The sequence below is a fragment of the Dufourea novaeangliae genome, unplaced genomic scaffold, assembly GCF_001272555.1.
Source record: "Dufourea novaeangliae isolate 0120121106 unplaced genomic scaffold, ASM127255v1 scaffold101, whole genome shotgun sequence".
Lineage (NCBI taxonomy): Eukaryota > Metazoa > Arthropoda > Insecta > Hymenoptera > Halictidae > Dufourea > Dufourea novaeangliae.
Window position 1 is genome coordinate 1,164,682 of NW_015373989.1, and position 14,076 is coordinate 1,178,757.

At 40.3% G+C, this 14,076-nt stretch overlaps 1 protein-coding gene across 2 annotated transcripts in view; it reads left to right on the forward strand.

The window, feature by feature from the left end:
* The window catches only part of LOC107187774 (tyrosine-protein kinase Src64B), a 76,968-nt gene extending 63,160 nt beyond the window's left edge, over positions 1-13,808 (forward strand). The window contains exons 3-8 of one of the 2 annotated variants that reach the window (XM_015575946.1): positions 8,697-8,940; positions 10,287-10,478; positions 10,843-11,053; positions 11,144-11,397; positions 12,735-13,445; positions 13,533-13,808. In XM_015575946.1, coding sequence (XP_015431432.1) covers positions 8,898-8,940; positions 10,287-10,478; positions 10,843-11,053; positions 11,144-11,397; positions 12,735-13,445; positions 13,533-13,747 — 1,626 coding nt within the window. In that variant the 5' untranslated portion in view covers positions 8,697-8,897 and the 3' untranslated portion in view covers positions 13,748-13,808. The remainder of the gene's footprint in view (positions 1-8,696; positions 8,941-10,286; positions 10,479-10,842; positions 11,054-11,143; positions 11,398-12,734; positions 13,446-13,532) is intronic. The other variant, XM_015575947.1, reaches the window with a different exon arrangement.
* Positions 13,809-14,076: the final 268 nt, after the last annotated feature.

Here is a 14,076-nt window from a genome sequence, read left to right on the forward strand (position 1 = left end):
ATAAGTCGAAAGGAGAGCTTTGAATGGTTTAGCACAATATTAAGGCTAGGTTTACATTGGTAGAATAGGTAGCGTTGGTACTCAGGGCGAGGAATCGTTTATGGAATGGTCAGAAATTAAGAGGGATTTTTAGATATTTTGGATGTACCCATCAATCCTTTAGTACTTAGTGCTATTTTGCACCCCGATTGTAATATTGCCATAAGTCAAAAGGGTGTAGTTTTACGGGAAAGCTTTTCAAAGTTTTAGCATAACATTAAGGCTAGGTTTACATTGGTAGAATAGGTAGCGTAGGACAAGGAATCGTTCGTAGAATGATCGGAAATTACCGGAGTTTTAGTCATTTTAGGTGTACTGGTTAATCCTTTGTTACATAGTGCTATGTTAGACTCCGACTGCAATATTGTCATAAATAAAAAATGTACAAGTTTACAGGAGAGCTTCTTAAAGTTTTAGCACAACATTAAAGCTAGGTTTACATTGGTAGAGTAAGTGGGAGAGTAGCTAGCGCTAGTACTCAGGGAAGAAAAGGATAGCGAAAAAGCTATCTTTCTGGTCCTTTTGCACTGGCGCTAGCTACATTACCAGTTACTCTACCAATGTAAACCTGGCCTTAATATTGTGCTAAGACTTTGAAAAGCTCTCTTATAAAATTATACATTTTTGACGTACCCACCACTTACCACTCTACTCTATCTCATTTACTCTATGAATATCCACCTGTCCTAAAACAGAACAAATACCTATCAACTGCCCTCTACAATTTTACACCATGCAGAAGCTATATTTACAATCTTTCTGCATATGAAACTAGAAATTCCTTTTTTTTTAGTTATATCGATATTGCAGACAGGGTTCGGTATTCTGTGATAGAAACATCATGTATATGTGTGTTGTAGGTTACTAAAGCCTTCTATGTAACTGTCATACTGAATAACGTCTGCTAACATGATTGAAAGTCCCCATTCCGTCATTGATTGTGAAGGGTTTCAATCTGACCCGCTATCGGCCAGCGTAAGTAAAATTGAATAGCCATGTTATTTCAATTTTAATCCTAACGTTACTATGGTGAGTCACTGTCGACCTATAGGGTGTCCCGTAATTACGGTTCAAACATGGCTTCGATACGATTTTTCGTAGAACTGATTGTACAACATACAGTAAATCCTCGACGAGTGTTTAAAGGCTCTTTAAAGAATCTCTCTGAAGGACTTTGGAATTCTGAAGCCAATGATACTTGTTACAGTCGTATATAGCAATTAATTTATGAAATATTTAATGTGTAATGCCGAATAGCCTTCGAACACTCATTGAAAATTTACTGTACATGGACCGTTTGAAAGACAATTGCAACGTTTCTGGCGCAGTTGTACGGCTGTGTGGCATGCTAAAACTCTGTCGGTCTGTCTTTCCACCTGTCAGTGCAGCACCCTGTATAACTTGTCCAATAAATTACATCGCCTATGGGGCCTTTTAGCCCTTTTGTACGACTGGTTCTCCAACGACCAGTCGATAGAACACAGCCACCAAACCGTCTGCTCATCGAACATCATCTTACACATATACATGACAGTGATACCCTGTTACGGGTCACATTTGACTCATCCACTGACTTACAACGTCCATACTCCCAGAGTTCAACAGTAGTAAGCAGCTCTTGCAGCTCGCTATAATAGCTACCATCCTCATTAGAGGCCATTTAACTCCTTTATAGGTTTCATCTCGAAGGCACTCCATCAACCTATCAAAAGAGGGTCCTCCTACCTCCATTCCCCATAACTCACCGTCGTCGCACAAAACCGTGGACGCATCAATAACAAAACCCCATGCTCGCCACCAACCGGTGACACCATAACCCAGCTGGATTACTTTGGTAGCGTAGAAGTTTCAGTCGTCGAACCGATAAGCGGGTCGTTTAATACGTGCATTGTTCGATGATCCCCCCTCCGCCCCCTCTCTCTCTCCAGGTCCCGTTAAATGCTCTTTCCCATCCTTCGCGTTAATCCCAAGTGTATTGTGGCCCCCACGATTCGTCGTCTTTCTCTGTAAAGTGGCGCTCGGCTAGAGTGCGTCAGGACGAAAATTTTATGTGCACGAAAACGTCGCCATTGTTCGCGTGTCACATAAAAGCACCATCAGATACCGTGGTACATACGGGACCACCGTGGGATATCGACCGTCTAACCGTGGCTGTGTGTGCGTTTTCGTGCGTGCGCTGTCGACACAGAGAGACAGGGAATTGTATCATCCTGATGGCCGGTTGTCCTGTGAGCGAACTGAAGAGGTGTGTGAAGTTAGCACCCCCAAATGCAAAATTTTATGAAGAACCAACAGTATTCGTTTGTCCACGATTTGTCCACATTTGACCAATCAAAATTTTCGTTTGTCCTCCCTTCGAAAAACGTTATAAACAAATAAGGAAATTTGTCACCAGCACCCCCATGAACATTTTTTCTTAATTCTCGAGTTGGATATGATTGTCCGCGATTTGTCCGTGTTTGTCCAACCAAAATTTTCGTTTGTCCACCCTTCGAAAAACGTTATAAACAAATAAGGAGATTTATCACCAGCACCCCCATGAACATTTTTTCTTAATCCTCGAGTCGGATATGATTGTCCGCGATTTGTCCGTGTTTGTCCAACCAAAATTTTCGTTTGTCCACCCTTCGAAAAACGTTATAAACAAATAATGAAATTTATCACCAGCACCCCCATGAACATTTTTTCTTAATTCTCGAGTTGGATATGATTGTCCGCGATTTGTCGTTTGTCCACCCAAGATTTTCGTTTGTCCACCCAGCATAATCGAATTATTATTAACAAACACAAAAAAATATGGTTTAATATTGACGGCGACAAAACGAAAATTTTTGGTGGACAAACGTTGACATATCATGGACAAACGATTCCGATGCTTAGTTTAAAGAAAATGCAATAAGAAATACTCTGGGCGATTAAATCTTATTTTTTTTGTGTTTTTTTTTATTAATAAGTTTGTTTTTCATAATATTTTGCATTTGGGGGTACTAACTTCACAGACCTGAACTGGAGACATGGTAGTGATGGGACCAAGTTTGTCATAAATGGCTGAAGGAATCGCGTGGTGTCGTTTATGGAGCACTTAGGAGATTCTAAGTGTAGTAGAAGATGAGTGGTTAGTGATGTTAACGTCATTTGTAGGTCAAATGACAATTATTGGGGTTATTGATAGGAAAATGGCACATACCCCAAAACGCAGCTTCGAGAAAATCGATTTTTGTTATTTCGAATCTTCTAGTACCCTTAATAGGGTAAATAAATATTCTTTTGCGTCTAGTTTCAAGAAATTAATCCATAAAATTGTATATTTGCATAAACATCTGCAGTCTAGTGATACACGATGATAAATATGGGAACAAAACAATGACTGTCGAATGATGATTAATAAAACTTTATGCACGTGCTATGCATTTTGTAGTGGACCTGCAACATTTTGGAACATCAGTGTATTTTCTGTTTTCCATGGGTTTTACCATTGTTATGGGCCAAGAAAATCAACCATGACCGCTCAGTGTCCACGCAAGTTATATCGTTCGAATATTCGAGACACCCCCGTAGGGCTGTTTAATTAAAAACATTCCCTGCCCCGAAAATACGGGATGCTGGCCGTCTTCCGATTCAGGGAAACTCTGTCCCGCCACGAGTTTTCCCGAAGCTTCAGGAGGGACCCTTTTTATGGTCTCTTCTTTGTCCCTTGAATGTCCAACGACGAGGGGCGGCATGTGGGTGACTGGCGTCCCCCGAGGGTTGCTGGAAATATCCTTTTTTTTTATGTCGTCGATGGCATTGGAGTTGTTTGATAGGTTTGAACGAGCATCATGGGATTGATGTTAGATACTCGAGGATGCTGGAGTACGCTGGTGTGTATTGTCCGACAGTGATTCCTGCTAGATCCTGACCGTAATTTCTTTTTGCAAAATATTAGTTTAACCATTTGCCTTACATCTTCTCAGATATTATTCGTTTTCTTCGAGTCGACGTAGAATACTGTATCGCTGGTATTAAAATTTCAGATTTGGAATAAATGTGACACTTGTCTAAAAAATAGAATTCCTTTTTTATCTGGGAAAATATTAACGATAAAGTAATTCTTGAGAGTGAAGTCGTGAAAGAAATCGTATGTCAAGGGGTTAAACTCACAGAATTTTAAGGGGACAAATACTAGGACTGTGAGACTTATACTAATGTATCTACTCATTGAGTTCAGGAAAAAATGTTTAATCAACGTAGGTTGTAAAATCGATCCTTTCGATGTAAAATTAATATTTATAAACGTTGGATGATATGGTATGATGCGTCTCTTGGCAATATATAAACCGTAAACAGAAAAATTGGTTCAGGAGTACATTAATACTTGAAAATGTCTGTCGATTTATGATCTGCAAATGTGAGTTTCATATTGAAATAAAAGGAAAACCATAAAGCATACATACTTGAATAAAACTTCTATATTTTTCTTTGACAGGATTGATTTTAGGACCTACGTTAATTAGAGGTGTTTTACTCCTCTCAATAAGTAATATAAGTCCCTGAAATATTAAATTCTTTTTCGATCACAATTAACTGAACCAATTAATATGGTTTGAGATGCACAAGTAGGTACTAATGGTACCAAACTAAAGGCTAAACGTTCCGGATTCACGGGTGCAAATGTAATTATTAATCTCACGCGTTAATTCGACCATTGTCGATACATCATCGCGGAAAACATAAATTTCCTCGAGAAGAAATACGTGCTAGTAGAAATTCATTTTTCGAACTAGCTTGCAACGGGAAGCGATCGCGACTAGCGTCCTTTATTAATGAGAAATATCGAAGAGCACCGTATTCTGAATTACAGCGAGAGAAATTACGCGGTCGAGCGTGCGAGAAGATTAACTGCCGTGCCGATATTAAGTGTCCCTGTTCGCGACTACTTCATCCGAAATTCATTCACGTCGTTCTCGAACTCCATTTGCGGGGGTACGGTGCCGAGGACGGGGACAATGAACTTTACACCTTAATATATTAGGTAGAGAATTCGACATTATTCGTATAACCATTTACGTATGTAGAGTACCGTATAGAGTACCGAGTACGAAACTGTTCTTGTGTTTCGTAATTTACGTTGACACAGAGCTCTAAGTTCCTGGTTCTAGCATTGAAATCTCTCGCCAGGCGACTTGTATTATCAATGGGAACTACCAAAGCAGCAAAAATGACTGGTTCGTAAAATTAAATATCGTAATAGTGTATTTTCTGGGATTATTCGCAATTTTTATTGCAATATACACTGGTAGCTATAAGACGATCCCAAAATTTTCAATCCTTATGTATTGTGGTGAAAATAAAAACGAACCACTTGTTTCCTAGGGAATATAATCGATCCTTTTCTGGAGAAATATTATTTGTGCATTATTGAAATTTAAAATAATCAAGCTTCCAGAGATTATGACTGTTTACATTCGTCCTCGTATCTTCTAATATTTCTGATAAATCATTTAACATAAAAAATGGTTTATAAAGAGTCTTGAGGATTGAACTTCCTTTGAAGCAGTTAATAGTCCACTAGCCAAATAACACTCAATTTTTCAAAGAATCCATTTCCTCCTAAATTTATTATTTAAAAAGTTATATAGAATAAATTGAATCCCTGTACCGAAAGTGACTTGTTAATTAAAACGTGAAAATTATCCTTGTCGCTTTCAGCCACCAATATTAAAAGGAGCTGGGTTCATGGACTTGGCCACGACGACGTCGCGTAGAATCTCATAATTATGCAAGATGTAATGGCGTGTCATAGACGACAGGAAGCGTCGTCGTGCGATACCGAATCAGCCATCCGGGGCTCTAGACATCGTCTAAGTTTATTTATTCTGTGTGCTCCGTGGTTTCGTGTATTACAGTACCGTTACGATTGCATCTGTCGAAGAACGAATGTGAATAGAGAGTGAGAGAACACGTCTCAGCGTTTCTTGTTTTTCGGGGTAGACTGCGGGGATCGAGAGCAACGCGGAAAATCGTGCCTGCCCGCGGCTCCCATTGTCGCACGCGATCTATACACACGCGATACATTTGCATTTTCGTATATACGGTCTCGTGCTGTATTCTTAGTTTTCTATGAAAGTATAATTCGTTATTACTTGTTTAATTTTCAACACAGTATTTGGATGATATTTCAATCGTAAATGCATTCGTTTGTTTTTTTGAATTGTGTGATAATTCTCTAATAAACAAAATTAGTTCAGAAAGAACGTATACAGTGATAGAGATAATAGAAATAACAGTGGTATACTGTTTGGATGACCATTAGATTGTAGGTAAGATGTAAATAAATAAAAGTTTGCTTCACAATAATGAATTATTTTGTGTTTCTAATTAAATCGATAAACTAATTAGAAATACTAATCGTAAATCGATAAACTAATTATAAATTTAGAAATACATTAATCGTTCGAGTAAATAATAGAAATAGAAACAGAATGCATTGAACATTATAAAAAGACAAATTTAAGTGCCAATGTAAGTCGAGCTTGGTACAACTTTAGCTGTTAATCCTATTTATATGATGTGCCGTTAATTAACATGTATTAAAGAAGGAAAAGGACAATTACATTATACAGCAAAGTGTCATAAAAACTTGCAAATAGTCCCCCAATTTACGGTATTTACTTGAAGAATTCTCCGATTGTTTAAAGAGATAAAATACAGTCAAGTAGCTGACAGTAGTAATAATTAATCGAATAATAAAACACAAATCTGCGCAGAGAAACTTCTTTTATCCCTATAATTAATATGTAAAGTGAGTTATGCTCACAGATCACGCGAATGCTTTTTAACAGGGGAACGGAATTAAGTATGCATCAGGAGTTACATCAAAGGGGAGCGACAACAAAAAAAAAAAGGGGGAGAAATAGTTACGGAATGAAACAATCTTAACGGGACAAAGGAGGAAGCGTTGAAAATTCCTGAATGAAACCGTTCCAAGAATTAGCGTTCTTAGGCGTCGCCACGCTCACTCGAATTTAGCGTGTTACTCGGAAACACCGACCGGCCACATGCCTGATTTGTCTCGCGACCAAACGGAACACTCCGGTCCTCCATAAAGAAGACACATGACGTAGAAAACGACCGACAAGAAAACGCGAACGCCTTAAGTCTTCTTTAAATACGGCGTGATCGATGATCCAGCGGGGGCGGCTCGTAGTTTCATGAAATCGTTCGGGATATTAGGTATGCTTGGGCGAAGTTCGGTCGTTTTTCGTCTGGCGAACGTGTCTAACTTAATCTCAGTCACCGACAGAGTGTCCATTACTCTCAGAGATTGCTTTTCTTTCGGGGTGTTTAGCTTCTTGCTTGAAAATTAGAATTTTTTTTCAGCGGGGTTAGATTTTGGAAGCAAAAAAGTTTTGGAACCAGGGACTTAAACCAGTTTGATTTTAACACCGGTATTATGGCATCAAAGCTATACTGAAACCGATATATTATCGAAAATCGAAATAAATACCGGTATTTTTTCGGTTTCTATAAGAGTAGGGCTTATATAGGGCTCTATAGGGCGAAGGTACAACCGAAAATACTGGCATTTTACATTTCGGTAAAAGTCCCTGTTTGGAAGAATTTGTACGAAATTATCCATATCAGTATTCTATACATCCATGACTGAAAATATCATATATTTGGTACTATGAGTACTTTTTTGTAATAGCCAGTACTCCCCCGATTAGTGTACGCTAGGCACCCCGGATTATTGCACACTATACTTGACACTCGAGTTCTTGCTTAGAAATTAGACTATTTCTTCAGTGGGATTCGTCATCGAAAGTTCTAACATTTGGAACAGTCTGTAGAAAATTATCCGTAGTAGTATTCCTAATATTTAGGACTAAAAATATCGTGCATTTAGTACCCTGAGAGAAGAATCAAAATCTCTATTTTCTATTTTCTACCAACAGATTTAGACGCAGTTGTCGATCAAAAGAATCTTAACGAACTTAATGTCCTCCTCGGATTAGTGTACGCAAGCCACCCCGGATTACTGAACACTATAGCCTTCACTTGGCACTCAAATCCACAGAATACTCTATCATCACCCAAAGAAGAATCAAAATCTCTATTTTCTATTTCCTAACAACAGATTTAGACAGTTGTCGATTAAAAGAATCCTAACGAATTCAATATCCTCCTCGGATTAGTGTACACAAGCCACCCCGGATTATTACACTAGGCACTCGAATCCACGGAATACTCTGTCATTACCCAAAGAAGAATTAAAACCACTATTTGAATTCAATATCCTCCCCGGATTAGTGTACGCAAGCCACCCCGGATTACTGCACACTATAGCCTTCACTTGGCACTCGAATCCACAATATACTCTACCATCACCCAAAGGGGACCAAAAAGAAATTGGATCTCTATTTTCTACCAGCGAACCTTCTGAAGGTTTCATGTAACTCAGTTACCAATCAAACTTAATACCAACGAACAATTATAGTAATGGCGTCACGGTCGAAACGTTATCGAGACACGTTATTTTCCACAGCTGAACGATCGTCTTCCTGCAACCACGAATTATGACATACGGCATCCTGTATACGGCCTCGAGGATTGTACACCTGGTGTAATAAGCGGCCAGGAATTATGATTCTGATGCTTCTTTCTGGTTCACCTTGCAGGTGGCGCGGAATCAATAAACACGCGATGGAGAGAAGAAAGTGATCCAAAAGAAAAATCGAAACGGAAGCGCCATCGCTCGACCTCGGGGGGGTTCACGAGATGGAGACTTTTCTCGGCGCGCGCGTCAGTCTAGAAGCCCGCGCGTAGAATCAGGATCGTGAACCGGGGGAAACACACCGCCGTCGTGCTACCGATCCAAGATGGGCAAGTGTTGCAGCAAGCGGCAAGAGCCACAGCCTCTCGGTAAGTAGCCCACCCCCAAAGAACTTCGTTCCCCATCCGGTATATAACTTCCACTCACGGGGCTCTAAAGTTTTCTTTTCCTCGAGGCTTTTCGTTAACGCTTTAAGTATCCTTCGAGAAAGTTTCTGAGTGGCCGTTGAGGACTTGGCTAGCGGGTAGAGCCAAGGATTGGCTATACGGCTGAAGAACAAACGCTGGGTGGCGATTTAACTCAATTCCTTTTGATTCGAGACACCTTATGATGAATTTTTTGTTTTCTCTTTGGAATTTTTTAAAATTATCTGAATACTTTTGGAAACATTTCTCTGTAGCTATCAAGGGGCTATGCTAGTGTGACGACTATGATAAGGGAATTTTTGGGAATTTTTTAAAGAAAAATTATTCAACTTATCAATTTGAATAATATATATATTTACTAAATAATATTTGTAAAGTATGCTATATTTTTATAAAGGAAAAACCATTATATTTTTTAAAAGTTACAAATTTCCTTTCCATGGCGGCCATAATATAGATTCTTGTAGTTGTGCGAAATAAAAAAAAACAAATATTTTCTTAATTTGTATGTGTGTGGCTATATCTCGTACCAGAATAATTTTAAAAATTTGAGAAATAAAAATATGGCGCTTTCCCAAACAACAGGTTTAATTTATTTACATAACAATGGCTGGTTTTTTAACCCGCAAATTTGTAATTTTTAATATATCGAAAAACTCGTGTTACTGGCTAGAATGACACATCTGATGAACAGATATACCAAGTTTGAATTAAATCGATCAGTTTTTAAGTTTTCAAGTACTGTTTTAGATTATAAAAACAGAAATGTTTCATACTAACAGCTAATCACCTATTCCCGGCCATATAATACACCTTCCTCTTCCTAAAAAAATTGTTGGAAATTGCAAAAAAGAAAAATCCGATTTTCTGAAACCGTCACACTAGCATAGCCCCTTAAGGATTCGGTTAACGAGACAGTGACGACGGATGTATGACTAAAGGAGCAGATATATTATTCAGAACAATAGATCCAGTTGACCCAGTCTCTTGGGGTCTAATGTAACGGAATGCTGTCTCATTGATTCATTATACAAGATTCCATTTTTGGCATTTCTGCTCACGTCTTGAAGTAATTTAACATGACGATTGTCCTTTCCACTTACTCTCCCTTGTCACTTCCTTACCAATATACCCATCTAATTCACTTCTATTTTAATCGTTGCATTCTCTTTTCTTCATCAAGGATCCGATCCAACAAAGGGTAATTAACGATTCTGGCGATCTAATGAAAACCTTAATGCACGTAAAAAAAAAAAAACAAATTTGCCATAACAACTGTCTCAATCCAGGTACCAAGAAAGCAGACACCTGGCTGAGCTCGAAACACAGCAATGGAGGCTCCTTGGACCGATACACCGCGGATCCGAATCAGAGGGGGGTCCAGGCGAGGGCGGATATCATACGACCGAGGCCGACACCTTGTAAGCCACTGATACCGCATCAGCCCCGTAAACCAATCTCGCCTGTCGTTATGCCTGCATGTGTGTATTTTATGTTACTTTTTTTATTTAATTTCGTAGCCTAGAATTCTTATCTTAAATTACGAGCGTAGTACGATCCAGCTTCATAAGTCTGACTTTTGTTCCTCGACGTTAAAGTCGAGATTTCCGTTGCATTAGCTTCCGTCATTAGCTGCCTGTTAAGCTTATAGAGTAAGTTGGTTCCACCGACTCGCAGAAGCTGTGGCACAAAGCGTGTCTGGGTTCTGCGATCGCGAGGACAATGTTCAATCGTAACCAGTAGCAACGCAACGAAATCAGAGGATTCGGCTGCTCCTTGAACCAACCCCCGAATGGGGTGTGTCTGACGGAACGCCTCGTGTAAATTGGTTCGTTCTTGAAACAGCGCATTCACAAAGGTCGAACAGGATCGTGGTGGCTATGTACCATTACACTGCTCGCGAGAGCGCCGACGTCAGTTTCGTGAAGGGCGACCGGATGGAGGTGTTGGACGACTCGGAGCCCGGCTGGTGGAAAGTTTTGCACTTGACAACTTTACAAGAGGGCCTGATTCCTTGCAACTTCGTCGCCGTCGAGCGTTCTGTGGAGAGCGAAGAGTGAGCCCTTTCATTAAAATTAATTTACCAAACCATATATATACACTCTTCACCCTACTTAGTATATTGCATAACGAAATGTCTGTTCAGTTGGTTCTTCGAGAACGTCTCGCGTAAGGAGGCCGGCAAGTTGCTTCTCGTGGACGAGAACCCGCGAGGAACGTTCCTGGTGAGACCCAGCGAGCACAATCCCAGGGGCTACAGTCTGTCCGTGAAGGACTGGGAAGAGGGAAGGGGCCATCACGTGAAACACTATAAAATTAAACCACTGGACAATGGGGGTTTCTTCATCGCCACCAACCAGACCTTCCCCACCCTGCCGGCTCTTGTCATGGCGTACAGCAGTAAGCGCTGAATTTCAAACTTCTCTACAATAGTTTACGTTTTAATAATACAATAAGGGATGAGATTCTTGGCTTACTGGGAAGCTTTTGTTCAAATTCATGGGGTATTCGTGAAATAGGGGATTAAACTTCAGGACTATGTTCTACTGGTGAGTTCTGATGAGAATGGACTTAGGAGGAATGGGGATCTTATGGATCAGAGATACTGTCACGTGACTAACTAGGAAAGACACGGAAGTGTCCCCCGCCGATTTTGATGAAACTTCGTATGGCTGTTAAGCAGTCAAACATAAGGGATACGTATTTTTTTTATACGCTGAGACGCGACTTTAAGGGGTGAAACCACCCCTCAAAGTTTCGACGCGAAAGTACGATTTTGAAAACCAAAGGAGATATAGGAAAACTTCTAATGGACGAGGGTTGCGGTATTTTTATGTAGAATAATATGGTGCTAACAAATTGTCCAAAATATAATTTGTTTGTAACAAAAAAATTTCGGATCGAAACTTCAAGGGGTGGTTTCGCCCCTTAACCCTTAAATACATAATTTATTTATTTGTCGTGAAAAAATATATTTGGTAGACTTGTACATACTAATGCAAGGAAAACTAGAGAAAATTTTTTTAATAATTCTTAATGGCGTTTTATTAAAACAAACTACCTGTTGCAGATATACAAAACCATGCATGTACCCGACATTAATGTTTACAATTTATCTATGAAAACTTCTGAAACAATTCTTGGCTTTAGTAAGGCAAAGATGATTTATTACATAGAAATATGTTATTGTATGTACTTACCTTTAAAAATCAGTTTATTACACAGCAAAACAAAACCGCAATTCTGGTATCCAAGAAATTTCCGAGAATCTTCACTTTGTCAAAGCAAAAGTGACATTTGACATTCGCGAAAGAAAAAGGTGTTACCACTCGATAAAATATAATGTCCGTGAACGTCAAAGTCGCGTCTGATAAAAAAAAACGTATCCCTTATTTTTGATTGCTTAACAGACGTACGAAGTTTCATCAAAATCGGAGGGGGAGGCTTCAATGCCTTCCCTTATAAGCGCCATTGGTCGGTGTTCCTCACGATCCCCAAACACTTCACTACTACAGTGTCCGACAGTAGCCAATCAGTGAAGCATTTACTTCACCTAAGATCCACTTTCATCAGACTCCAACAGTACATACCATAAGTAATTAAAAGAAATAATACAAACATGGGTTATTTTATCCCCAATACTCTCCCATCGCTCAGAGACTGATGATGCAAATGTTTAAATTATAATCAAATACAATCATCATATAATCGTTTTAAATATAATTACGACCTTCCAGAGAACGCCTTGGGTATCTGCCACGTGCTTGCGAAACCATGCCCGAAACCTCAGCCGGACATGTGGGACCTCGGGCCCGAGCTACGGGACAAATGGGAGATCAACCGGAACGAGATACAACTGATCCGGAAACTTGGCCACGGTAACTTCGGGGAGGTCTACTACGGCAAATGGAGGAACAAAATCGAAGTGGCTGTGAAAACGTTGCGACCCGGGACCATGTCCACCGAGGCGTTCCTTCAGGAGGCTGCGATTATGAAACAGTTCCGGCACCGACATCTGGTGGCGTTGTACGCTATCTGCTCGAAGGAGGAACCGATCTATATCGTGCAGGAGTACATGTGCAACGGTAGCCTGTTGGATTTCCTGAGGACCGGTGATGGCAAGTACATGCAGTTCGAGGATCTAATCTATATAGCGGCGCAAGTAGCCTCAGGCATGGAACACCTCGAGGGCAAACAATTGATACACAGAGATCTAGCTGCTAGGAACGTGCTCATAGGGGAGAAGAATAAGGCGAAGATCTGCGACTTTGGTCTAGCCAGAGCGATCGAGGACGACGAGTACTGCCCCAAGCAGGGAAGCCGATTCCCTGTCAGGTGGACAGCACCAGAAGCCATCGTCTATGGTAGATTCAGCATCAAGAGCGACGTTTGGTCCTACGGTATCTTGCTGATGGAGCTCTTCACTTATGGCCAAGTTCCTTATCCTGGTGGGATTTATTGAATATTTATACTGTTTTGTTTTTTCTGTATAGTGTCTTTTTCGCTAATGTATTGGCTGGCCACTTCGTTTCCAGGTATGCAAGGCCGCGAGGTTATAGAGGAGATAAACAAGGGCTACCGTATGCCGAAACCATTGAATCATCCGCTGCCGGACAGCATTTATCGATTGATGCTGCAATGCTGGGACGCCAGCCCCGAGAAGCGGCCCACGTTCGAGTTCCTGAATCACTATTTCGAGTCATTTAACGTCACTAGCGAAATACCGTATCTCGAGCCGCCAACGGACTGATACACAGCTCACATGCCGAGTCACCTGATGCCGCACGGTCATTTCCATCCAGCGCACGTCAACTGTGCCATGGAGTTTTATGGTATTTACTGCTAAAGTCTCTCCGATCGTAGTATCGCCACGGTCGGGGGCGCGCAGACTCTTTCTGAATTCCAAAAGAAACAAAAAAAAAAACAAAAAAACCGAAATGACAGAGTGTACGATCGTGCTGAAAAGAAAAAAAAAAAGAAAGGAAATCGAGGAACACTACTGCAGTGGCTACGGCGGCAAGAATTTTTCTAAACGTTACCAGATTTCTCGAAGCAATCGTTACAAACGCTGCCAAAATT